The sequence below is a fragment of the Doryrhamphus excisus genome, linkage group LG10 (assembly GCF_037039965.1).
Source record: "Doryrhamphus excisus strain RoL-2023G ecotype Guam linkage group LG10, RoL_Dexc_Guam_v1.1, whole genome shotgun sequence".
Classification (NCBI taxonomy): domain Eukaryota; kingdom Metazoa; phylum Chordata; class Actinopteri; order Syngnathiformes; family Syngnathidae; genus Doryrhamphus; species Doryrhamphus excisus.
In genome coordinates this window covers 4,601,834-4,625,872 of record NC_136366.1, presented here as the reverse complement: position 1 = coordinate 4,625,872, position 24,039 = coordinate 4,601,834, and the positions used below count along the sequence as shown (strand labels likewise).

General features: G+C 44.2%; 2 protein-coding genes across 2 annotated transcripts; both read left to right on the top strand.

Annotated features, from left to right (window-relative positions):
* The first annotated feature begins 1,939 nt into the window (after positions 1 to 1,939).
* Positions 1,940 to 6,048, top strand: pcgf5b (polycomb group ring finger 5b). Its single transcript, XM_058051542.2, has 10 exons — positions 1,940 to 2,109; positions 2,749 to 2,837; positions 2,922 to 3,143; positions 3,218 to 3,314; positions 4,883 to 4,938; positions 5,018 to 5,077; positions 5,204 to 5,346; positions 5,428 to 5,526; positions 5,670 to 5,759; positions 5,842 to 6,048. Exons 3-10 carry the CDS (start codon positions 3,026 to 3,028, stop codon positions 5,887 to 5,889), a joined length of 711 nt encoding a protein of 236 aa, XP_057907525.2. The 5' UTR covers positions 1,940 to 2,109; positions 2,749 to 2,837; positions 2,922 to 3,025; the 3' UTR covers positions 5,890 to 6,048.
* Positions 6,049 to 9,582: 3,534 nt separating this feature from the next.
* On the top strand, positions 9,583 to 22,057 carry hectd2 (HECT domain containing 2). Its single transcript, XM_058051405.2, has 22 exons — positions 9,583 to 9,961; positions 10,622 to 10,766; positions 11,219 to 11,357; positions 11,433 to 11,535; positions 11,612 to 11,701; positions 11,784 to 11,848; positions 11,956 to 12,001; positions 12,165 to 12,274; positions 13,255 to 13,403; positions 14,494 to 14,617; positions 14,690 to 14,786; positions 14,874 to 14,981; positions 15,117 to 15,249; positions 15,421 to 15,509; positions 15,879 to 15,943; positions 16,023 to 16,116; positions 18,505 to 18,579; positions 19,354 to 19,441; positions 19,655 to 19,761; positions 20,821 to 20,936; positions 21,021 to 21,164; positions 21,249 to 22,057. Exons 1-22 carry the CDS (start codon positions 9,887 to 9,889, stop codon positions 21,367 to 21,369), a joined length of 2,283 nt encoding a protein of 760 aa, XP_057907388.2. The 5' UTR covers positions 9,583 to 9,886; the 3' UTR covers positions 21,370 to 22,057.
* Positions 22,058 to 24,039: the final 1,982 nt, after the last annotated feature.

Genomic DNA, 24,039 nt, shown 5'->3' with positions numbered 1-24,039 from the left:
TAACACTTTTAGTGTTGTGTTCCAACAGGAAGTGATGATGTGTGTGTTTATTCTGGTCCGCGGGGGGGCCGGAATGGAGGCCGCGGCAGATGAGCAGGGTCATCGGATGAGAGACCCTGACCCCATTCTCACAGTGTCATAAATTGTACCAGCAAAACAACACGTGCGCGGCGGCCATGTTGATCAATGACATCATCAAGGTGTTACTGTGCTCCAGCTTCACGGCGGAGCTTCTCCAAACGTGATGATATGAGGTCATCACGTGTGTCGATGTTGACGATGATGATGCCGATGACACGCGTGCCGTCACGGATGCCACAGATGCAGAGTCCTGCCCCGCCAACCAGGCCGAGCGAGGGCGAGGAGGATTTGCGCAGCTAATATTAGCGCTAGCAGGCTATATATTTCCAGATCAGGAATTCTGTCAGGGAGTATTTTTAATGACACAAGGCGGCCGTGTTTCAGTGCAGCTTTAATGGCCGCTCCTCTTCGCCGCACGCGCTGACACGCATAAACATGGAGTCACCTCACGCGCCGCTTTGGACGCCGTATGAGGTTTCATGGCCTGGGCAGGTCAGCAACTGACCCGACCTCATGTGACTTTATTTTGGGGATGTTTTCGAGGATTTGCAAAGGAGTCAACACCGCTCAATACTTAAGTTGAAACTTGATTGATAGGGATGGTTAGCAACTTGCTAACGCGGCTTGGTTGACGACTGACTCGCACTCTAATCAGTACAGCGGTGTGGAATAGCGTCTTTCTTATGGTGGAGTCATGAACACTGACCTTAACTGAGGCCAGTGAGGCCTGAACTTCTTCGGATGTTGTAGTGGGGTCTTTTGTGACCTTCTTTTGCGAGTCATCGCCGTGCTCTTGGGGTCATTTTGGTTGGACGGCCTCTCCTGGTTTATTACTGGAGTCCCAAATCTTTAGAATTAGCTTTGTAACCTTTTCCACGCTGATAGATCTCAATCCATCTCAGTTATGTTTTAATGTCCACACAGGCCCATGCAGGGTTTGACTTTTTTCTCCCTTAATAGTAACATTTGGTGACTCCAAATTGTCCATAGGTATGAATGTGAGTGTGAATGGTTGTTGGCTGGCGACCGGTCCAGGGTGCACACCGCCTCTCGCACGAAGAGCCTATCCCAGCCCCCCCCACGACCCTTGTGAGGATAAGCAGTAAAAAATGAGTGAATGAATGAACTGCATTTTGTGTCCAGTTGTGTTGTGTTGTGCTAATATTTGGTTGTTATGAGGGCTGCACGGTGGACGAGTGGTTAGCGTGCAGACCTCACAACTATGACACCCGAGTTCAATCCCACCCTCGGCCATCTCTGGGTGGAGTTTGCATGTTCTCGCCGTGCATACTCCGGTTTCCTCCCACATTCCAAAAACATGCTAGGTTAATTAGCCACTCCAAATTGTCCATAGGTATGAATGTGAGTGTGAATGGTTGTTTGTCTATATGTGCCCTCTGATTGGCTGGCCACCAGTCCAGAATGTACCCCGCCTCTCAGTACTCAAAAAAATACATCTGGTTTCATATGAAAACGGAGCTAGGTAATTTATATGCTTATTTATGTTCACTAACATGGCTAATAATATGCACCAATATTTACTACTACATATTTACATATATTATATGTTTACTATTATATATTATCATTTACTAACAGTAATTTGGTTAATTTGATGTCAATATACATGTTAAACATGTACATATATATGTTTAATAATATAATATACATGTTGATGTATATACTGCAAATGTATTTTTTTCCTAGCATAGCTTAGGCTGTCACATGACCAGTCACAGTGCCCCCTAAAGTATTCCTTGAACACTCCAGTGGAATATTTTTTTTATGTTACAGTTTAACTTGAGGCACTTTGTTAAAGAACGTCATTGTGTGTGTGTGTGTGTGTGTATGTGTTACACAATCAGTTTCCGCGTCCTGGTGTCTTCCCGCCCACCGCAGTTCTCCGCCTGCCTGCTGGGCGGACCAAGGCCGAACCGAGCCGCGCAGTTCCGTGTTGCAGAGCGCGAGGACGCGGCGGTGTCACGCGGACATCCGGGCAAAGGCGTGCGTGGGGAAAGTGTGACGGAGGTGAGGACGGTTTGTGTTCTTGTGTCCGGTTCCTTCTGGTTCACGACAAACTTGGACGGGTTTCTCCGCCGACACACGCGCGCGTCACTGTGCACACGCTAGTTGGCGTCGTCGAGCGGCTGTGACGTCATCTTGGCTAACTTTTCCGGTCCGCTCGTGCCGTCGCTGGGTAGTGCGCAGAACCCGACTGCGACGCGCGCGTGTTGCTCCACGTTGTCAGTGTTGTTGGTGATACGATGACGTGCACGACGAGAAAGATGCGCGCGTACGCGACTCCGCTCCTCCTGACACACACACACAGTGCGCGCGTGCGTGTGTGTGACGTCTTTAAAATGAGAGCAGGTGGATCACTTCCGGGTAGAGACTCTTGGGGGCGGGGCCACCAGCCTCAGTGTTTGTGTTTATCATGTCATTGGCTGCATTTTTATTTGTACTTTACAGTATATGCATTGCAACACTGCTACACTACTTTAATACCCTTACTGCTAAATAAGAACTCCACACACTAATTTAATGTACACTTATCACAACACTAATACTGCATACACGCCATTGTACATATGCTGTACTAGTACTAAGTACTTAACAGACTCAAAAAGACAGTTTCCTTGGTAACAAGCTTTTTCCTGTTTCCGACAGGCACACGGTCAAATTTGAAAGTGTAACAGAAAGAGGTCATGAACGACAGTGAGGGGTCCTGTGTTGACCTCTGACCCCTCATGGAGCAGGTCAGGGACGTTAACGAGCTGTCGGGACAGTGTGGGAATTTGTGGAATCTGGGCCAGGACAGACTTGGACGTTTGATGTGACAGGCCGCGCTGAACATGGAGCAGGACTTCACACAGTTAACCTTTGACCTCTGCTAAGTCACTCGATCGCAACAACAAGAAGAAGGCGGGCACGTGAGCTTCCCAAGATGGCCACCGCAGCAGGAAGGACGCACATGGTGAGAGACTTTAACCATTTCATCACGTGCTACCTGTGCCGAGGTTACCTCATCAAACCCACCACCGTCACAGAGTGCCTGCACACCTGTAAGTCATGTGACAGCTGAGCTCCTTAACTTAGCTTATCTTATCTTAACCGGCTCTGTGTGTGTGTGTCTCAGTCTGTAAGAGTTGCATCGTGCAGCACTTTGAGGAGAGCAATGACTGTCCCAAGTGTGGCATTCAGGTGCACGAGACCAACCCCCTGGACATGCTCAGGTCAGACCACTTCCTGTGTCTTCTCATCCCACTTCCTGTGTCTTCTCATCCTACCTACTCTGTTTATCATTCTACTCCCTCCGTATATTCTCATCCTACTTCCTACATCTTGACATCCTACTTTCTGTCTTTACATCCTACTTGGTCTTCTCATCCTACCTGCATATATTTTCATCTCACTTCCTGTTTCTCATTCCCCTCCCTGCACCTTCTCATCCTACCTCCTGTTTCTCATTCTACTTTCAGTCTTCTCATCCTACTTCCTTTGTCTTTTCATCCTACTTCCTGTGTATATTCTCATCCTACTTCCTTTGTCTTCTCATCCTACTTCCTGCATATATTATCTTCTTACTTCCTTTGTCTTATCATCCTACTTCCTGCATATATTATCTTCCTACTTCCTTTGTCTTCTCATCCTACTTCCTGTGTATATTCTCATCCTACTTGCTTTGTCTTCTCATCCTACTTCCTGCATATATTATCTTCCTACTTCCTTTGTCTTGTCATCCTACTTCCTGCATATATTCTCATCCTACTTCCTTCGTCTTCTCATCCTACTTCTGTGTATATTCTCATCCTACTTCCTTTGTCTTCTCATCCTACTTCCTGCATATATTATCTTCCTACTTCCTTTGTCTTGTCATCCTACTTCCTGCATATATTCTCATCCTACTTCTGTGTCTTTTGATCCTACTTCCTGTGTATATTCTCATCCTACTTTCTGTGTCTTATCATCCTATTTTCTGTGTCTTTTCAACCTACTTCCTGTGTATATTCTCATCCTATTTCCTTTGTCTTCTCCTCCTACATCCTGCATATATTATCTTCCTACTTCCTTTATCTTATCATCCTACTTTGTGTCTTTTCATACTACTTCCTGTGTATATTCTCATCCTGCTTACCACAGTTGTCATCCTACTTCCTGCATATTTTCATCCTATTACCTGTGTATAATCTCATCCTACTTCCTGTTTGTTTTAATCACACTGCATCTTCTCATGCTACTTCCTATTTTTGTGTCTTTTCATCCTACTTCCTATGTGTATTGTCATTCTACTTCCTGCGTATATTCGCACCCTGCTTCCTACAATTGTCATCCTACTTCTAGTGTATGTTCTCATCCTATGTCATGCAGTTGTCATCCTACTTCCTGTGTGTTTTCATCTTGCTCAATTCATCTTGTACTCTGATCCTACTTCCTGTTTGTTTTAATCATACTTCCTGCACCGTCTCATGCTATTGCCTGTATCTTCTCATTCTACATTTTGCATCTTCTCATTCTATTTTTCATCCTCCATCCTCCATCATACTTCCTGTGTATATTCTCGTCCTGCTTCCAACAGTTTGTCATCCTACTTCCTGTGTATATTCGCATCCTGCTTCCTGCATTTTGTCATCTTACTTCTTTATTCTACTTCCTGCATGTTTTCATTTTACTTCCTGCATCTTCTTATCCTACTTCCTGTATCTTCACATGCTGCTTCCCGGTATCGTTTCATCTTAGTTCCTGTTTCTGCTCATCTTAATTCTTTCCTTTTTGTCCTCTTTCCTCCCGTCCATGTTTACAGGTTGGACAACACACTGGAGGAGATCATCTTCAAGCTGGTTCCAGGACTCAGAGAGAGTAAGTGCTTGCTTGGATGGTGCGTCACCGTCATGGCCGCTGCGTGCACACTCACACCGGTTCTTTGTGTGTGCTTCAGAGGAGGAGGAGCAAGAACTGGAGTTCTGGAGGTCAAATCAGCGCAGTGAGAATGTCCAGGGTAAGAAGCCAACCAAGCTTTTGACGTTGAGATGATCCGCATATCATGCTAACCATGCTAACCTTTTGGTTAGCATGGTTAGTTGGTCACATGTATCAAAGTTGTCATGTTTATGTGCGACCACAGCTGATAGCTTTGTGAGGACGGGGCTTCCTGACGGTGATGCCGAGGACGGCGGCGATGAGGACTACCACAGGAGTGACCCTCAGATCGCCATCTGTCTGGACTGCCTCCGCAACACGGCCCAGACCGACGAGAGCACGGTCACGGTACGTTACACGCACACGCACACGCACTCGCACCCGCAGGTATTTCTATGTTTGATGTCATCATGTTTGTCGTCCAATCAGGATCTGATGAAGAGATTTATTCGCTGCTCAAGCCGAGTCACAGTGGGAACCATCAAGAAGTTTCTCAGCCTCAAACTCAAACTGCCGAGCTCTTACGAGGTGAGATGCACTGCTGAATACCGACAAACCAAAATACGACAAACATAATGATCGCCAAACAAGGTAAAAGCGTGTTAACTGTTAGCATCCCCGTGTTAATGCTGCCATCTATGTGTGTGTGTGTGTGTGTGTGTGTGGGACAGCTGGACGTGTTGTGCAACGGCGAGATCATGGGTCGAGACCACACGCTGGAGTTCATCTACATGACTCGATGGAGGCTGCATGCCGACAATGTAAGACGACACTTCCTGTTTGCCTGTCCTTGCATGCCGTGTGGGAGGATGATCTTTTTTTTTTATCCTCTTTATTTATCAGACGTATCCAATGGTCCTGGAGTACAGACCACGCATCGACTTTGGATGACCGCGTACGCGGATGGGTACGCACACACAGGATGTTGCGAAGAAGCTATTTTTGTAGAGTGAAGTGTAAAACATGTTTAAGAGTTTTTATGCTACATAGGATAATAATAATAATAATAATATATGAAAATGTGCTTGTCTATCTTGACATTAAATGTTTTTACTGTCACTTGACTGCTCCTTTGGTCACATGACTTCTTGAGTGATGATGATGTAATGGTTTCCATATTCCTTTTTGGATGCTGACTTTTAGTATTCATTCATTCATTTTCTACCGCTTATATGGAGCCTATCCCAGCTGTCTTCGGGCGAGAGGCAGGGTACACCCTGGACTGGTCGCCAGCCAATCACAGTGCACATATAGACAAACAACCATTCACACTCACATTCATACCTATGGACAATTTGGAGTGGCTAATTAACCTAGCATGTTTTTGGAATGTGGGAGGAAATCGGAATACCCGGAGAAAACCCACACATGCACAGGGAGAACATGCAAACTCCACACAGAGATAGCCGAGGGTGGAATTGAACCCGGGTCTCCGAGCTGTGAGGCCTGCACGCTAACCAACACGTCGGCCGTGCAGCCCGACTTTTAATATGAAAAGTTAAATATTTAATTAAAATGAATGAATTAAAATTAAATTAATGAAAATTAACCTATTTAATCACAATTAATCACATGTTATTTCATAATTAATCATACTGAATCGCAGCTAGAAAGATGTTTTTATCTTCATGGTAATCGATTTAATACATAATAACTTTATTTTTTTTTTAACTTTATTTTTTTATTTTTCTAATTTTATGTAAAGGGATATCAATTTTGGAAATCTTCATTCTCTATATGGGCCATTATTTTATTCAGAAATAATATACAGTTAGAAATCCCAGTTTGACGGTCCCACGCAGCATATATTGACTACTTTACTGTATTTTTATTTCTTTTCTTTCACCTTATATTTACTCCCAAATGCTGATACGATGTGGGAATGCATAAAGGTAGGATTTGATTATCTTATTGAGTGCCAATATGTATATTTGTGTGGTGAAAACTTGCTTTTTTTCAAAATATATACTAAAATATATACTAAATAAGATAAACTGTGGCTGTAATATATGTAGTATGTTTTACTGATGTGTTGAAGATCCTTCCCGGTGACTAGCTAGCGCCCTGCTAATGCTATTTACATTCTCCATTCTCTTCAGCAATGGTCACATTGACACAAGCCCGCAAATAGCTGTCCCGGCTATGCCTTGCAGTAAATAGAAGTTGAAAGCAATCTTAAAAATACTTAGTTGGGAAACTTGTATGCAAATGTACCACAGCATAAATGACAACATCAAAATGACTCAACTCACGCCGACAGTAGACACAAATAACTTGGGTCCTGCCTTGTCGCATCGAGAGCCATCTGCTAGGGCTTTGAAGCTACATTTGCAATTCAAATGACCCTTTTCTTTCTCCATTTTTGTACAATATTTCTTTAAACGTGCGCACGTTCATTGCGTGTCAAAACAAAAATAGGACCGTCTGCGCTTTAACTTTGACAAGCCTAAGTAAAACACTTCCTTTTAGTCATGGCTGCTTTTCATTCTAAATCAAAACACCTGGTTCTGGTTCTGTCACGCCCATTTTGCCAAAACACACCGAATGAGGTGATTTCTTTGACGATAACATGATTGACGGCAGTTGGGCGGTTGGCGCCGCTGACACATGAAGATGGCAGCTGAGTGGCTCCAGGTCAGAGGTCATTTACATTTGAAGAGGATGATGTGTGTGTGAGACATTATGTGCATGTCTTGGAGATGACTTGATGTTAACATGTCTTTCAGGGGCTGACATCATGTCATCAGACACGTGGCGGGAAAGGAACTTGCATGCACCTGTCGTGGCCTCATGCACACACACACACACACACACACATACACACACATACAGTATTTACAGTACAGAGACGCTTCAGGATAAATGGCGTCTGGGAGTGTTGCTGACAGCCCTCTGACGACACACCGTCGTAACGTGAACTGACTGAGTCACTTTTCAAGTCATCCATCAATCACAAGACGCCGGCGAGTCACTTAGCACCGACATGCTAATGCGGCTAACGTGCCACTTCCTCGAACGCAACATAGGTTTGCTAGCTTGGGTGGAAAAAGCAACAGGGAGTTGAAGCGTTCAGGCCAACGTGCACACTGGTGCCATCACGTAACGTCGACGTGTCGAACAGAAGAGATGGCGCGGCCAAATATGGTCACAGGTGACTCGACTGCGGAAACATGCCGAGACGTGGACCCCCTCCGTGCCGCCATATCGTGCAAGTGGACCGCCAACACCTCAAGGGCAGGCCGACACGTCCATAAACACAACACCTATAGTGCCAAAAATACACTTCCAAGATGGACGCTTACATTTATGGTCATCAAATGCTCCACTTCCTGTTTTCAGGCCAGCTTAGGGGACACTCGGCAACAATCATCCACCTTATCACCTTTACTTTCTCAGTTTGTGAACAAACACAACACGCTACTAAGCTTAACAAGTCACCTGTAACTAATTAGTATGAGTTCATGCTGTAAAATCCATTCTCAAATCAAAATATCAATACTTCAGTAGTAGCAGGAACGTTTGTGTGTTGAAAGGATAACGGATTGGAAAAGGAGCCATGAGTGAATTGTGAATAGTTTCAATTCTTATAGTAGATCTTAATAATGAATTATTTATTTGAACATGTTTTTTTTATTTTTACTTTTTTGCCATCTGTTTTTTTTCTGTTGTAGGGGTTTAAAACAAATACATTTCATTATTAAATTATAATTTTATTTAAATTAGGATTTTTTTATGTGATCTATATATTTTCTATTTAATATATTAAGTACTAAATAGCTTGTATTGTTTATGCTAGGATATGAAATGATACTTTTTCAAATTTACCAGATATTAAATGATTTTTGCTCTTAATATCAGTATCGTGTCGGTCTCGCCGATACCAGGCTGACTTTTGCGCAATATAGAATCGGTACTCTTCACTCACGTGCAATGAAGCGAAGTGGCCACACGGCGCCATCTTGCGTAGGCAGACGGTAAGACACGTGGCTCAAATAACACGTCACGGGCATAGTCGTCCATCCATTTTCTATACCGCTTATCCTCACGACGGTAGCGGAGCCCATGCTGGAGCCTATCCCAGCTGTCTTCGGGCGAGAGGCGGGATCCGGCATCGTCGTGTGTCTGGAAAAGTGTCATGATTATTGTTAACATCAAAATGTCCTCAATGACAGTTTTGTCGCGCCATAACACAACATAACATAACATAACATAACATAACATAACATAACATAACATAACATAACATAACATAACATAACATAACATATCTTCCCGTCAGAACTTTTAAACTAAAAGAACGAAGAAGACGAAACCGATACAAATATTATATAATAATATACTATCACATTCATTTTAATTTAGAAAGCTCTAAACAAAACATACATTATGGTATGGATGGAAGTTTAGATTGGAGTGACGTCACCAGATTGCCTATGTTTTCCATTCGACCAAAAGCCACCGTTTTATAAAACTTTTAGTTAATTAAGTCGTTATGAAACATGTTAAAATGCCCACATTATATTTTCCAAGCGGTTCGGGGCGGTGTTGTATAAAGTATCGGCCTCTTCCACTTGGAGCCCCTCCTCCTTGCCTGCCAAAATGGCGCAGGCCCGCCACAGGCGTCGGTCTCTTGTTTACTTCCGGTTGCCCAGCGGCAACGTCGTGCCGTGATTACGCGTGCGCGGGGCTCGTGCGCGTCCACCAAAGCCCACCTGTTGTGACGAAGGTAAGACTTCTCTCCTCTTTTTCTGCGGACATGAAGCTTCCGGATTACCTGTTCGCGCGCATGTGGCGCCCCGTGCGCAGCTGGACCGTGGCGTCGCGAGACGACTGAGAGTGGTTTTTGGGGGGGTTTTCTTTTTTTCCTCCCGCCGGAGAAAAGCGGAGGATGGATGGAGAACATTCTGGAGTGGCGAGGGACAGAGACAAGCTACCGCCGATCTCCAGCAGCTGCTCTCCTACTGTAAGAACACTTTACGCTGCTTGTGTGTGTGTGTATAGCTAGCCGCGTGAATACGCGCGTGTATAGCTAGCCAATCAACAATAAAAACTTTGTTTTGTTTTTTTTCTCACTAGCTTAAACTACACTTGACGTCAACAACTTACACACAGACTGAGCTTAATATGAAACCTAATAAGTAAAGCTTCATCCTCCAACAGTGTTAATTGACACCTATCATTCAAGGCAGCAGTGTTTGACAGTCAAGGGGCGTGGCCTGCTGGTTGTTGGTTTGGGTTGAGGTTAGGAAAATGAAGGACGTCTTACATAAGACTGCGTGTGATGATGTCATCAGAGTGCAGCCACAGGACTATTGGATGATGTCATCATGGCCGTGTGCGCTCGGGAATGTGCACTTTAAACACTTTTGGATGTGTGTGTGTGTGTGGTAATGTCATGAAGTGTCCACACACACACACACATTCACACTTCATTGTTAAGATGTCACCTGGAAGAAGCTTCCAGACGTTATCCTGGTTTTCCATTGTTGATGTTCGGGTTTTTCCCTGTACGAGTCCTCAAAGCGCTTTGTGTCACCAAACTTTGGTCAATGGCGTAAACGCACATGCTTGACACGTATGATGCACTGTCCCTGGCCTTGATGATGTCACCTCTCCACACCAGGGACCACCGGCCCGCGGAGCCAAGCAGCCATTGCCGTCTCTCGGGACTCTCATCGCCACGCTCAACCACAGGAGGGACATGATGGGTCGGGCGGCGGCCGGCGGGATGGCCACGATGCTGAGCGGCGCGGCGGGCTTCAAGCACGGTCAGTTGTCACGAGGAGCACGTCACTTCCTGTGTTTGTTTAGGTTGCTCGTGTGGGAGGGGTGTTAGGAGACAAGACAATTATCATCAGCACGCAAACGCTCATTAGCGGGAGGAGTGGGAGGGGCAGGTGCACTTGTGATGAGCCGGTTGTCACGGTGACGAGCCCTTGTCACTGTCAACTGACACTCTGAAGGAGGCCATTGAGGTGGTGAAGTCTCTGACGGTCCGGGCGTTCTCCGCGCTCCGCCCACGGCGTGATGTTTGTCACGGCCTTGCTTTTATCTCTCTCCCCCTCACCCACATTTGCACCTGCACCGTTACCACAGCGACACACACACACACACCACCATTCTAATTATACGCAACACAGATGTGTGTGTGTGTGTGATACCACATTCAAACAGTTCCAGTGTCCTTTCACAAGTATGTGTGTGTGTGTGTGTGTCACAGTGCGTGAGCTCCCGCCAATATGCAGTGACGTCCGCCACAAGCAGCGAGCGTCCATCGACACGCTTCCCCCAGAGGTCAAAGCTCCGTTCCCATGTGATCCCGTCATTCCACTTCGTACCAAAACGGCCAAAGACTTCCTGTGAGACCCCTATCCATCTTTCGCCATCTTTTACATGCTAATGTGCCGTGCACACTTGTGTGTGTGTGTTGTCAGGGAGGACGTCGAGAGCGCCATGCTATCAGGTGACTGGCGGGAGGTCCGAGGTTTTTACCTGACCACTTTTGACTCCTTCATCGAGCTCAATGCCGCCTTCAAGGTAAGACGGTTGCTTAGTCGGTTGCTCAAGTGCTTCCTGTTTCCTGACCCTCTCACACTCCCCACCACCATCCCAGCGAGACCCCAACGGATGCTTCGACACCATTGACGACTCGGGGGTCAACGCCAAGTTTGTCAACGTGGTCTACGACTCGCTTCTCAGCACTGTGAGCAAGCGGCGTTGAACTTGAGCTTCCTATGGCAGGTCATGTGACCGCACTGTTGCGTGTTTTTTTTGTCTGTGAGCAGCCGCAGGACATCCAGAAGTCGGTGCTGAAGGGGATCATCAACAGTCTGCTGCGGGAGTGGAAGGGGTGATCTTTTTTTTCATTCCGCTGGTCACGTCTGATTGACTTCAGCTGTTTCCGTGACAACGTCTTTACTATGTGATGTTGCCACTCATTGACTTGTTTGTTTTCAGGCCTCGGACTAAAGACGACCTGCGTGCTTACTTCATCCTGGTTCAGGTGAGACTTTGCAACCTCATGATGATACTTTTGCACGTGTTCCCTAAAAGGGAGGGGCTTGTGTCTTTGATGTTTCTTTTGTTCATGTGGTGCGTGGATCATAGTTTGTGGCATGGCATGATGATGACGATGACAATGATCTGTCCAATACGTGTGTGCACAGAACCCTCAATACTCCAGCACCAGCACCTACGTGATCTACGCTCACTTGCTGAGGCAGATGGCGGCGCTGTCTGAGGCCGACCATCACTTCCTGGTTCACTGGCTCAAAAAGTGAGATGGAGGAACATGATGTACACATTGATGTGGATGCTTTTTAGGGGTGCACGATAATCAGACAGAGAATTATCATAAAATAACATTAAAACTAGCTCTGATAACCGATAACCAGACCTCACAGCTAGGAGACCAGGGTTCAATTCCACCCTCGACCATCTCTGTGTGGAGTTTGCATGTTCTCCCCGTGCATGCGTGGGTTTTCTCCGGGTACTCCGGTTTCCTCCCACATTCCAAAAACATGCTAGGCTTAAATTCCAAATTGTCCATAGGTATGAATGTGAGTGTGAATGGTTGTTTGTCTATATGTGCCCTGTGATTGGCTGGCCACCAGTCCAGGGTGTACCCCGCCTTTCGCCCGAAGACAGCTGGGATAGGCTCCAGCACCCCCGTGACCCTCGTGAGGAAAAGCGGTAGAAAATGAATGAATGAATGAATAGCTCCGATAACCAATAATTAAAAAAACACTCCAATTAGGCGGTCGAGTGGTTAGTGAGCAGACCTTACAGCTAGGAGACCCGAGTTCAATCCCGCCCTCGGCCATCTCTGTGTTGAGTTTGCATGTTCTCCCCGTGCATGCGTGGACTTTCTCCGTTGTCCTCCCACATTCCAAAAACATGGCGACTCCAAATTGTCCATAGGTATGAATGTGAGTGTGAATGGTTGTTTGTCTATATGTGCCCTGTGATTGGCTGGCCACCAGTCCAGGGTGTACCCCGCCTCTTGCCCGAAGTCTTCTCAGTCTTCCTAGGAAGATATATTTAGGGGTTCTGGAGAGAAGGATCCGATGGATAGGTGTGCACAAGGTGTGCATAAACCACAGTTAAATCTAAATTTAAGGGGTCGATATAAAAAAAGAGAAGCGGAAGGTTATCAGTATCTGTTTGAATAAAAATATATCGTGCATCTCTACTGTTTTTTTCCCATAATTCACCCTGCCAAGCCACATTTAGTGTGTGTGTGTGTGTGTGTATAAGGTTGTCGGCCCGGCGTTTTCGTCAGCTGGTAGAGCGCCTCCTGCAGTTCATCTCCACTCGGCTGTTTCCCGCAGAGCCCGACGAGCTCCCTCCGGCATCCAAGTGCTCGTGGTGGATCCCATCGGCCACCAAAGTGCTCGCCCTATTCAGTGAGTGCAACGCGTACCTCCGCCTACCACCAGTGGGCGCTGTGTCACCACCACCACCACCATTATCCACAATCCTTATGAGACATAAACACATGTCTTTCTCCTCTCTGTGTATTCTAAAGATATAAGAACCGCTAAATAAGGCCGGTAATTACTGCATGTAATGGGGGACACCTATTCCACCTAGAAAACCTGCCATTTAGATAATCCAAAAACCTCCAACAATGGTTTATGCTACTATATCCATACTGTTAGCATGTAGTAACAGGCGTATTTATGATAACGTGTAATACTTAGTGTTATTGCTGTATTTTTGGTCATTTTAAGCATTAGCAGAACTTTCTTCCTGGGTAGCTCTAATACGTTACCATTCCTTTGTATCTTGAGGCATTGTGAGAGACTGAATGTAGCGTAGCTAGTTGTTAGCCGGTTTGGTGTGGCGAGGTGTCACTACGCCAGTAATATAGTTCTTGGGCGTAACAATGTTAATATCAATATTAACCACGATGTGGTGTGGCGAGGTGTCACTACGCCAGTAATATAGTTCTTGGGCGTAACAATGTTAATATCAATATTAACCACGATGTGGTGTGGCGAGGTGTCACTACGCCAGTAATATAGTTCTTGGGCGTAACAATGTTAATATTGATATTAACATAACAATGTTAATATCAACATTATTGTTATTTTTTTATTATTATTGTTATTGTTATGTTAATATTGATATTAACATAACAATGTTAATATCAATATTAACATTGTTACGCCCAAGAACTATATTACTGGCGCAGTGACACCTCGCCACACCACACCGGCTAGCAACTAGCTATGCTAGATGCAGTCTCTCACAATGCCTCAGGTAGCTTGGTAAATATGCATTGCATTGTAAATGGAGCCTTGTTGCAGCTTTTTGAGTTTTATGTGCATTCTTAGCTGCCTCTTTTTAGCTATTTTGATATCTTTAGAATGCACAGACAAGAGAAAGACATTCATGTCTCACATAGGAATTGTGGATGATGGGCAAAAAAAAAAAAAGTGCACTGTTCCTTTAGCTAGTTGACCGCACACTGATGCTGCCGTGTCCGTTTAGACGCGGCCAACAGCGTGGCGTCTCCTCCCATCATGCCTTTCACCGACTTCTACAACATCGCTCTGGAGCACATCGACTTCATGGAGGAGTACCGGACCTGGCAGAGCTACGGCAACTCCAACCGGTGGGCAGACGAGCGGGTCTGGCTTTTTGTTCCTCAGTACTGCGACGTTCCGTGATCCTGGTTCTCCTTCAGGTTCTCCTTCTGCCAGTTTCCCTTCATCCTGTCCACGGTGGTGAAGAAGGCCATCATACAGAAGGACTCGGAGCAGCAGATGATCAGCCAGGCCAGGGTCAGCGCCGTCGTCATCTTCATTATTCTCGTCTTGTGCTGACCTCAGGTCTGTGTGTGTGTGTGTGTGTGTGTGTGTGTGCGACAGCAAAGTCTGGTGAGCAAAGTGTCGCGGCGTCAGCGCGTGGACATGAACCTCCTCTTCCTCAACATCAAAGTACGACGGGCACAGCTCCTCGCAGACTCGCTGGACGAGGTCAGTGTTCACATTTGTGGGCGGGGCAGATGTGAGCTAGCGCACCCTCATGGGTCTTCACGAAGCGTTCCCCGGTTAAAGCATGTGCTGTGTTGGCTGCTGTGACTGTCAATCAAAGTGTGGATACCCCCCCAGTTGACCAGGAAGCGGTGTGACTTGAAGAAGAAGCTGCGAGTGACGTTTGTCGGGGAGGCGGGGCTCGACATGGGGGGGCTGACCAAGGAGTGGTTCTTGCTGCTGGTCCGTCAGATCTTCCACACGGACTACGGTGAGCGCACTCGTGGGAAAGACGAGATGGAAAGTCAGTCTTCCCAGAATGGCTGGAAAAAGTTCACTGAACACACGCCCCCACTTCAGTCCAGTTGTTGTTCTCATTCTTCTTGAGTGTCATCATCATGATGATGATGATGATGATGATCTCTCTGGTTGGCTTGTGAAGGAATGTTCACCTACATGAAGGACTCGCGCTGTCATTGGTTCAGCAGCTGGAAGTGTGACAACTATTCCGAGTTCCAGCTCATTGGGACTGTATCCTTTTCAAACACTTCAACTATCTGCTCACCATCTGGTAGCTGTCAGAAGGTTACGTAACCTAATGGCTGCCTCTTCCTTGCCAGGTTAGCGTGTCCGTGTGTGCGTGCGTGTGTGTGTGTTCGCTAGGAGAAAACAGGAATGAAAAAGGAATGCTGGGAAATGTGTTGCACTCTCATTCATCATTGTCACTGCAGTCTAGTCTCCATGGCGGCTGCTGCTGCGTTACCATGGTGACATGTAAATAAAGCACAGAGGGCGTGGGGGATGGGTGCCCTTATTTAAAGGATGGATATAACACATCCAGTAATTATTGATACAGTATATGTACTGTGTGTGTGTGTGTGTGTGTCCTTAACAAATCAGCTGATGGGCTTGGCCGTGTACAACAGCATCGCTCTGGACATCCACTTCCCTCTCTACTGTTATAGGTCAGTGTGCGTGTGTGTGTGTGTGTGTGTGAGATGAGGTAGTCATCAGAGTCACACACTTACTTTTCATCCCGCACAGGAAGCTGCTCACTCCGCCCACCATGCCGTGTGACCAGAACGCCCTCGTCGGCATGGCGACCGCCACCTTGGACGACCTGCAGCAAATCATGCCGGTAAGCTGGGGGTTAAAGGTCATGAGCCACTAACGGAAAGATGCATGGAGACTAGAGGCTGAGTGACGTGGAATTTCGGGGGGCTGATGTCCAATTATTTGTGAATGCGTGGGCTCTAATTGAGATATTTATGTTTCACTTTTGTAATTGGTGGGTTTTTTTTGACGATGACTGTGACTCAGTCATCATTTTGATAGATTGGTTCCCGCAAAGTAGGATTCAGTATTAATAAATTGAATTTTTTTGTAATTAAGAGCATTGAAAATGAAATATGGGTTTTAACATTATTAGAATTGATGACTCCAAATTGTCCATAGGTATGAATGTGAGTGTGAATGGTTGTTTGTCTATATGTGCCCTGTGATTGGCTGGACACCAGTCCAGGGTGTACCCCGCCTCTCGCCCAAAGACAGCTGCACCAGCACCAGCACCCCCGCAACCCATGTGAGGATAAGCGGTAGAAAATAAATGAATGAATGAACATTATTAGAGCCCTGTAGATTGATTTTTACACTCCTATTATTCTTTGTTTTCATCACATTGCATAGGCGACTGGATCACAAGCTAGTTAGACTCTCTAATTTACTTTTTCTAATTGTAGTGTTGAAGTGTAAATTGTAGTAAATTGAAGTGTTTCAATAAAAGTAGGGAAGAAGGACAAAGATGCCAAAAACTTACCACTTCCACACGGAATGAGAGGAGAACCTTTTTTTCCCACTCCATAGCATGTCGCCTGGGCTCTGCTGGCTCAGACGCCAGTCTCCATGCAATGTGAAAGCTAATATAATCTAATGTCATGTCTCATAACATTACTGATGCCTAGCATGACTAGCATCATTAGCAGCCATTATTGCTGTGTTGAAAAAAAACAAAACCACGATATGTGCTTGTGTCAGTTCACCTCTATATGCGCGCTGTGTACTTCGCTTCCTTAGTGTATGGATTTTGTTGACTAGCTGATTAGCTTCCTGTTTATTAGTAATGATGTAATATTAACAGTAATCATGCAGTATTGTAGTAATAGTAAATAGTAGGACTGTTACAGATTTCCCGTTCTTGTTGGTACTAGGCCAGGGGCGATTAGTCGCTTAGTCATTTAATCACACATAAAATGAAAATTAACTGCATCATTTTGGTGCGCCCATCGAGCAACAGCATGAACGGAGTGAGCCCTTTTGTCAGTCATAGTCTCTTTGTCTCTGTGGGTGGAGGCATTTGTGCTACTTTTCTTAAAGGTATAAACATCACTGGTAAATAGTCATTCATTATACTAACCATTACTGAAAAGTCATTTGTTGACTGAGCTTTTGTTGTACTTCTCATACTTGGACTACTCAAAAGAAATACTCACAGAAACGCCACAGCTAAGCACCAATAGCATCTAAACCTAAAGGGCTCTAAACCTGCAATTGTCTTTGTCGTCACTAGAGGGAGCCAAAGCTAAACTCATAACGTCACACAACTTCCCATACCTTGTGTGTACTTTTATTTCCTTGTCTGTCTATCTTTCTGTTTATCTATTTTTCTATCAGATTATTTATCTACTTGCCCATCTGCTGTCTATCTCTGTGTGTGTATTTCTTTGGGATATTGTCCACTTGAACACACAAAGGGAGTGTGTGTGCTAAAAACAGGCCAGTTGTGTAAGAGGTCAGGAAGCTTGTTGAGGACACGTCTGCTTCTCACGACGCAGCGCTCAAGCATTTCTACATACTTATACTGTACTCTGTACTCCGTGTACTCTCACATATATGTCTATACTCCGTGTACTCTCACATATATGTCTATACTCTGTATACTCTCACATATGTCTATACTCTGTATACTCTCACATATGTCTATACTCCGTGTACTCTCACATATATACGTCTATACTCCGTGTACTCTCACATATATACGTCTATAGTCCGTGTACTCACACATGTACGTCTATACTCCGTGTACGCTCACATGTACTTCTATACTCCGTGTATGCTCACATGTACGTCTATACTCCGTGTACTCTCACATATGTCTATACTCCGTGTACTCTCACATATGTCTATACTCCGTGTACTCTCACATATGTCTATACTTCGTGTACTCTCACATATGTCTATACTCCGTGTACTCTCACATATGTCTATACTCAGTGTACTCTCACATATGTCTATACTCAGTGTACTCTCACATATGTCTATACTCAGTGTACTCTCACATATATACGTCTATAGTCCGTGTACTCTCACATGTACTTCTATATCCCGTGTACTCTCACATATACTTCTATAATCCGTGTACTCTCACGTATACGTCTATACTCCGTGTACTCTCACGTATACGTCTATACTCTGTGTACTCTCACATGTACTTCTACACTCCGTGTACTCTAAATGTGTGTGTTGTCAGGAGCTGGCTCACGGATTGGAGGAGCTGCTGAGCTACGAGGGGAACGTGGAGGAAGACTTTTACCTTACGTTCCAGGTTGGATACTTTTTACTGTAGGGGTGTCCAAAGTGCGGCCCGGTGGCCAGTTGCGGCTCGTGGGTGGTGTTTTTTTGCCCCACGCCATATTCTAAAAATGATAATTTAACAAGAACACATACACACAACAGCAGCAGAAATACAAAATAGTGTAGTAATTTTACAACAATAAAGTCCATATAACTATCTAAGGTGAAAAGTCAGAATTTTACGACACCGGTGTAATATGAGAAATAAACAAAACATATTATTATTATGAGTATTATGGGAATAAAGTCATAATTATGAGAATAACATTTAAAAGAAGGAAGTTGTAATAATTGGAAAATAATTACAATAAAACAGCTGTCATTTTGACAATGAAGTCAAAATATTAAGAGAAAAAGGTGTAGTATGAGAATTTTAATTTTGTGTGAATAAACTTGTAAGAAAATTTAACAAAAACAGTCATTTTAGTAGTGTATTATACTGTTTTTATAAAATTGTAATATTGTGGTCGCACAAAAAGTAAAAAATAGTCATAATTGCGAGAAGAAACTTTACAAAAGGAAAATTTAAGTAGTTGGAAAAACAAAAATAAGTAAAAAAAATTTTTTTTATATGCTATATACAGATTGTACATACTGTATATACTGTATATACTCACTGTATATACTGACTATGTATGTATGTATATACTGTATACTGACCATAGTGCAGACCTCCACCAAGGCTCGGCTGTTCACAACACTAAAGCAACTTAAGCTATGCTAAAAGAAGCTATGTTGTGTTCAGGTGTGTCAGGAGGAAATGGGTGTCGTCAAATGGTACAACCTGAAGCCAGGTGGAGACAAGATCCCCGTCAGCAAACACAACAGGAGGGGTAAGTACACACATACAAGTACATACATTCAAGTACCAAAACGTATTTGGATGTGGATTCATTCAAGTGAAAGCACCAAGACATTTCTTTTGCAACTTCCTACTTCCTGCACAAACTAGCCATACGGGAAATTGTGGACTAATTGCGGATTGATGTCACGCACGCCTGAGAAGGCGTCTCATGTTTTGTATGTGTGTCATGTGACCTGCACAGAGTACATCAATCTGTATGTGGACTTCCTGCTAAATAAGTCCATCAGCAAGCAGTTTGCTGCCTTCTACCACGGCTTCCACAGCGTGTGCGCCTCTGACGCACTCATGGTGAGCACGCGCCCACACGCACACATACACAAGTTTGAAATGATGTCACACGTGACCTTGTGGAGTGTCTTACATCACTTCCTGATTGCTGGACTCCACCATGTTTTGACATGCTCTCACTTCCGGTTTCATCATGACAATAAACTTGTAATAATAATTTTGAAAATAAATAAATATAAAGTCATTTTGGCAGCATATAGACTTGAACCGCGAGTACACCAGAAACACACCAAACAAAAGAAAAACAAATTTTTGCAAAATTCAGTTGTTGAAAAAGTTATATTGTTGAAAGAATAAAGTCGAAATATTATGAGTCAGAATTATCAGAAGAAAAATATATTAAAAAAATCTAATATAAATAAATCTAATATAAATAATAAAATAAAAATTTATATAATAAAATAATTATAATGGTATAATAATTTTTATAATGATTTTTTGGGTTCACATAAAGTATATATTAGTAAATATTATGAGAAGTAAAACAAAATAAAGTTGTAATTTTTATACATATATTTGCAAAATTCAGTTGTGGAAAAAGTTAATTATGGTAAGAAAATAATAATAATTTTATTATTATTTATTTTTTTATTATTATTTTATTATTAATAAAATAATTGGGACGTTCCTAATAGGGAACGTGAGCTGGGATTAGACCGTCGTGAGACAGGTTAGTTTTACCCTACTGATGATGTGTCGTTGCAACAGTAATTTATTATTAATAAAATAATAATTAAAAAAGAAAATTTTAGAAATTGAAAGCTTTAATTTTGCAACAATTAAGTCTAAATATTAAGAGAAAAAAGTTGGATTAGAATAAAAGTTATTTCATGAGAATAAACTTAATAATAATAATAATAATAATAAAAATAATGTAATAAATACAAAGTAATTTTAGTAGCGTACTAGTAGTAGTTGAAATATTTTTTTGTTTTGGAGTGTTAGGTTGGGGCAAAATTTATAATATAAGACATTATGAGAAGAAATTTGACAAAGATTATTTTGAGAATAAAGTTTTGTTGCCTCTGACTGAGTGAATGCTACGTGTGCTCATGCTAGCTGCTGCGTCCGGAGGAGGTGGAGATGTTGGTGTGTGGAAGTCCTCAGGTGGACATGAGTGCCCTGCAGAGGAACGCCCACTATGAAGGCTACAGCAAGAACGATGCCACCGTCAGGTGACTTCTGCCGCTTCAAAGTAGCGCCGCGACACTGATGGAGCATCAGTTCTGAGGGGTCGGTGTGTGTGTGTGTGTGTGTAGGAGTTTTTGGGAGGTGGTGCTGGCGTTCCCACTGGAGCTGCAGAAGAAGTTACTGCACTTCGCCACAGGAAGCGATCGCATTCCTGTGGGAGGAATGGCTGACCTGAACTTCAAAATCTCCAAACTGGACGCCCCCACTGACTGGTACAAGCACACACGCGGGTGGATGCCTTATTAGCACACAGGTGACTTCAGGTGTTGTTTTGTTGTTGTTGTTGTTGTTGTCAGGCTGCCCGTGTCGCACACGTGCTTCAATCAGATCTGCTTGCCGCCGTATCGCAGCAGGAAGGAGCTCAAACACAAACTGACCATCGCTATCTCCAACGCCGAGGGCTTTGGCCTCCAGTGATCCGCCACCTTTCGACCCCCCCGTCTTTTGACGGCGTGCCTTTGTTGTTTTAAAAGGCACACTATGTAACGCCAGCACCTCAACAAGTTAGCTGTACCGCTAGTACAGGTGTATAAATAGACATGGCTACACGCTAAGGAAGTTAGCATACGGTGACATGTGGCTAGCTAGAAGAAAGCGCGGATGTTTGTCATTTGTGTCACGTCGTCTTTGATTGACAGCGGCCTCTTAGCTTTGGCATTACTTAGCAGCAGAAATGTAGACAAACGACGACGACAAGAGCAAAGTTTGGGGGGCTGGGTGGGTTTCCATGGCAACGTGTGTTGGCTGCCAAGAAATGTGGGTCACAGTACCACACACACCAGTCACTCTCAAAGCTTCTTTTGTCTCACCCAAGTCCTGACGACCAGAACCGAGCACACAAGTGTGTGAACAGGAAGCATTTGTTGCAACTTCCTGTTTGTCCTGCGTTGACTTTTTTTTTTTTGCCCTGTTGTGCTTGTCTTCTCTTTCACTACTTATTTATTACAAAGACGCGCCAATGTGAATAGCGATCCAAGCTCGCTTTCTGTTGGTCTTCGTCCACTTCTTTCATGACACGCTTGACCGTCCCTCACGGGCGTCACGGTTCCGACATCGCTCCCTCACTCCGCTTCTTCACTCATTCAATCTCAGCCATTTTTCAAAACACAACCTGTGTTCTATAGCTGTAGAAATACGAACCTACCAAAACACTTTCTGACCAAAAGACGTTCTGCCATTTCCCCTTCTTTTGTAAACAGCAGTAGAACATGGGTAAGTTTCAGGAAAATATCAGTTCCCAACTACAAAAGGCAGAAAACCAGCTTTTGTGTCAACATAACTTTCACTCTGACACAAAATAGTTTTCTTTTGTGACAGCTGAAATAACAACAATACGGGCATAAGCAACACAAAATAAATGTTGTTTTACACTTTTATTAGCAAATTTATTAGCAAATGGATGCTAATGCCTAACCTTCTGCCCACTCCCTTTCCTGCCCACATTGAATAAATTAATAAATGTTCACTGTTTGGTGCTTGACTGTGGCTCATTATTTGGCACAAAATATCACAATACAAGTTATATGTAGGATTCTGGGGCCACGTTGGCTGAGTGGTTAGCATAATGATCACACAGTCGGGAGATTGGTAAGATGTCTCTGGTGTTAGCGTGTTCTTCACGTGCGTGTGTTTCCTCCCACATACCAAAATCATGCTAGTTTAATTAGCCACTCCAAATTATGCATAGGTATGAATGTGAGTGTGAATGGTTGTTTGTCTATATGTGCCCTGTGATTGGCTGGCCACCAGTCCAGGGTGTACCCCGCCTCTTGGCCGAAGACAGCTGGGATAGGCTCCAGCATGCCCTCATGAGGATAATAAGCGACATACAAAATAGATGTATGTATGTAGTATTCTGGCCACTAGGTGTCATAATAATGCTCCAATATATTACATATAGTCCGCCCCAGTTTGCATACTTTTTTGGTTTATTATTGGCTTATTATTGGGAGGTTTGTTCAATAACAAATTGTTTGATGAATTGAAAATCATGACTAATTTATATGGACTATTGAGCAAAATCAAAGAAAAATATTCATTTTCTACCGCTTTTCCTCACAAGGGTTGCAAGGGGTGCTGGAGCCTATCCCAGCTGTCTTTGGACGAGAGGCGGGGTACACCCTGGACTGGTGGCCAGCCAATCACAGGGCACATATAGACAAACCATTGACATTGATAAACCATTGACACTCACATCCATACCTATGGACAATTTTGGAGTCGCTAATTAACCTAGCATGTTTTTGGAATGTGGGAGGAAACCGAAGAGTACCCGGAGAAAACCCACACATGCACGGGAAGAACATGCAAACTCCACACAGAGATGGCCGAGGGTGGGGAAAGACACAATAAGAAGCCAAAAAGTTACCACTTCCACACAAAATAGGAGGAGAACTCATTCATTTATTCATTTTGTACTGCTTATCCTCACGAGGGTCACGAGGGGGGATGCTGGAGCCTATCCCAGCTGTCTTCGGGCGAGAGGCAGGGTACACCCTGGACTGGTGGCCAACCAATCACAGGGCACGTATAGACAAACAACCATTCACACTCAGGAGTGGCCAATTAACCTAGCATGTTTTTGGAATGTGGGAGGAAACCGGAGTACCCGGAGAAAACCCACACACGCACGGGGAGAACATGCAAACTCCACACACAGATGGCCGAGGGTGGGTGGAATTGAACCCTGGTCTCCTAGCTGTGAGGTCTGCGCTCTAACCACTTGAACGCCGTGCAGCCATAAAGAACAATATAATTTGCATAATCATTAGGAACACAATGTATTTGTAGCGTAGGAGACAAGGGTAAATGTGTCACACACAATCACACATATACAGTCAACTTCCAGACCAGCCCAGGATGCGTTGCCACGGTGACCGAGGTCAAATGGAGACATCAAAGACCCTGTTTTCTTGATCCGTGGGGGTCAGGGACAGTATAAGGATCGTTCTATGCCGACATCTTTGCTTGACAAGTTTTGTTTTGGCAGTGAAAAAGTTCCACGCCAACACATGTAGTTAGCATAGCAAACATGCTAGTGTGTAGTTAGCAGAGCAAACATGCTAGTACTGTATGTAGGCCACGGTC